Raw genomic sequence first — 2,531 nt, 5'->3', positions numbered from 1 at the left:
TGGTACAGGTATATGTGGATGATATCATCTTTGGATCAACCGATCAGAAAATGGTTGATGAGTTTCAGGATGTAATGCAAAAACGATTCAAGATGAGTTCACTAGTGGGCCATTAATTTCTTTTTGGGGTTGCAGGTTGATCAAACAGAAAAAGGCATTTTCCTACATCAATAGAAATATGTAGCTGACATCTTGAGCCGGTTTAAGATGGAAGATGAACGAATTGTCAAGAATCCTCTGTCGGTGAATCATGGGATTACACCAGAAAATACAGGGCCGAAAGTCAATCTAACTCTATACAGGGATATTATTGGTTCTTTGATGTATCTTACGGCATCTTGCTCAGATATCATGTTCGCCACTTGCTTGTGCGCTCGTTATCAGGCACAACCGAATTTGAATCATATGTTAACAGTGAAGAAGATCATGCTTTATCTAAAGGGAACTCTAAGTTTGGGCTTATGGTATCCACGAAAGGATGGGTTCGATCTAACGACATTTAGTGATTCGGATTACAGGGGTTGTAAAAGAGATTTCAAATCGACCTCTGATGGTTGTCAGTTTCTCGGTAGCAGGTTGGTAAGCTGGCAATGTAAGAAACAAATGGCATTCACACAATCAACGTGTGAGGCTGAATACATTACAGTGGAAAGTTATACTTCTCAGATTGTCTGGATTCAACAACAACTTCGGGATTACGGTTTGCAAATTTCTAACACCCCTATATATGTTGATAATACTGCTACTATTGTTGTTACTAAAAACCTTGTTAATCATTCTAAGACCCAACACATAGGGATCATGTACCATTTCATTAGGGACTGTTATGAAACGAATTAATCGATGTCCTACAAATAGGTACAACAACCCAGAGGGCTGACTTGTTTACGAAAGCATTTGACCGACCTCGTTTCCTATTTCTGTTAAATGTGTTAGGAGTGAAAGATAGGGCGGAGGTTGTGTCCGACGGGGAGTTATTGAAGTAACCATCCAATCTGTATCATTTGTATATTTTCATTTGCATTTTGCATCATTTTTGCATGTTACTTAGTTTATTTTCTGTTTTGCATGTTCATTTTATTTTTTGCTATGCATTTTAAAATTGAAAAACCAAAATATTGTGTTTATTTACTTTCTGTTAAGTAGAATAGTTGCGAAAATTGCTTCATCAGAAATTACAAAAACATTGAAAAATGAAAAAGCCAAAAAAATCAGAAAATGAGAAGTTGCTTTGTGAAAATGGGAAATGATTGTATTACTGAACTTGCATGTTAATCGTTCTGCGTAAAACGTAAGTAATATATGATTAGTTAATGAATGCTGATAAATTTTGAGGATTGAATTTTGGAATATGAGAATCACTTGTGCATAAAGTAAATAATCTTGGCAAGGAAATCGCGAAAAGGTTTATAGCGGTTGACGGTAGTCACCTACCTATCACTGAGAATTTATTGAGAAACGATTGTTCAGGAACTCAACAGACGGTTGAGGTCTCCTTTACTATGATTTATACTCTAGTGAAGGATTGCCTAGTAAGTACACAAGGTGAGTTTACTCTGTTTGAACCTATACCAATTTCTATTTACCTTTATTGCTTGGGCCGAAATGCATTAGGTTATTTAGGTATCTAAAGGGGGTGTTCTCACTATGAACGAGTCGAAAAGTGCAATTCTGTATCACAGACAATTCATCGGTTTGAGAAAGTTATTGAAGGAGACTGCTTCAACGCCAAAGATTAAAGTTGCAGTGTGGTTCATCTTTAAGTATGGTGCATCAACATCAAAGTTGTATTTGTTATTTCATTTTAAATTTGTCTTCATTTATGTTTGCAAAAGCAAAATAGCAACATCAGAAAATCCAAAAAAAATAAAAATAAAAAAATGTGTGGATTATGTTTTCTATTATTTATTCATGTATATATGTTTGAACGACAATAAAGATGGTGCACCACATCAGCTAAAAAGAATTTGTGTTATCAAAGTTTGGACTTCATGTTTATCAATTAATTGAATTCTACATGTGAAAGATGATCAAACGCTATGCTGATCAGAACAATTTAAGTTATCTATATCTGAGGGGGAGAAGTGCTAGATTTTCAGATCTAGAGAACTCAAATCATTCTGTTGTCCTGGAAATCATAATTTTAGCAGGATTTTACTTTTCATTTAAAGGGACATTACATCTATTCTCTGTGATATGGGTTGTGCCGATTGATCTAGATAGCTGGGGATATCTTCTGGAGGGTATTCTGACTTAGAATTCCATCACCCCCAAAATCATCATATCATTCCATCTTTATTAGCTTTCCGCTCAAGCATGGGGTTTATAGCGACTGGTAACTGTGTTCTTACAGAGTATGCAATAAAATTGAGATAAACAAAGCCTTCTGAATCGAAAGGTATAAGTTTAAGGTAGAAGCTCATGGCTGACAGGGTTGCTAGAAACATCGTGAGATGCTTCCTGTTCAATCAAATCGAAAGTACATCGAGGTGATAACGGACAACGTCAATTTATTGTGCTCAATTGACTAC

The 2,531-nt window shown here is 35.6% G+C and overlaps 1 protein-coding gene across 1 annotated transcript; it reads left to right on the top strand.

The window, feature by feature from the left end:
- The first annotated feature begins 207 nt into the window (after positions 1–207).
- Positions 208–986, top strand: LOC139848955 (uncharacterized mitochondrial protein AtMg00810-like). The gene is made up of 2 exons (XM_071838636.1): positions 208–652; positions 859–986. Exons 1-2 carry the CDS (start codon positions 208–210, stop codon positions 984–986), a joined length of 573 nt encoding a protein of 190 aa, XP_071694737.1.
- Positions 987–2,531: the final 1,545 nt, after the last annotated feature.

The sequence above is a fragment of the Rutidosis leptorrhynchoides genome, chromosome 5 (assembly GCF_046630445.1).
Source record: "Rutidosis leptorrhynchoides isolate AG116_Rl617_1_P2 chromosome 5, CSIRO_AGI_Rlap_v1, whole genome shotgun sequence".
Lineage (NCBI taxonomy): Eukaryota > Viridiplantae > Streptophyta > Magnoliopsida > Asterales > Asteraceae > Rutidosis > Rutidosis leptorrhynchoides.
This window is presented reverse-complemented; position numbering and strand designations above follow the sequence as displayed.

What these genes read in the sequence shown, in the direction of transcription:
- LOC139848955 (XM_071838636.1), top strand. Translation starts at nt 208, where the DNA reads ATGGAAGATGAACGAATTGTCAAGAATCCTCTGTCGGTGAATCATGGG. An exon ending in TGAATACATTACAGTGGAAA is followed by an intron (nt 653 to 858) that starts GTTATACTTCTC and finishes TCCTACAAATAG; the next exon opens with GTACAACAACCCAGAGGGCT.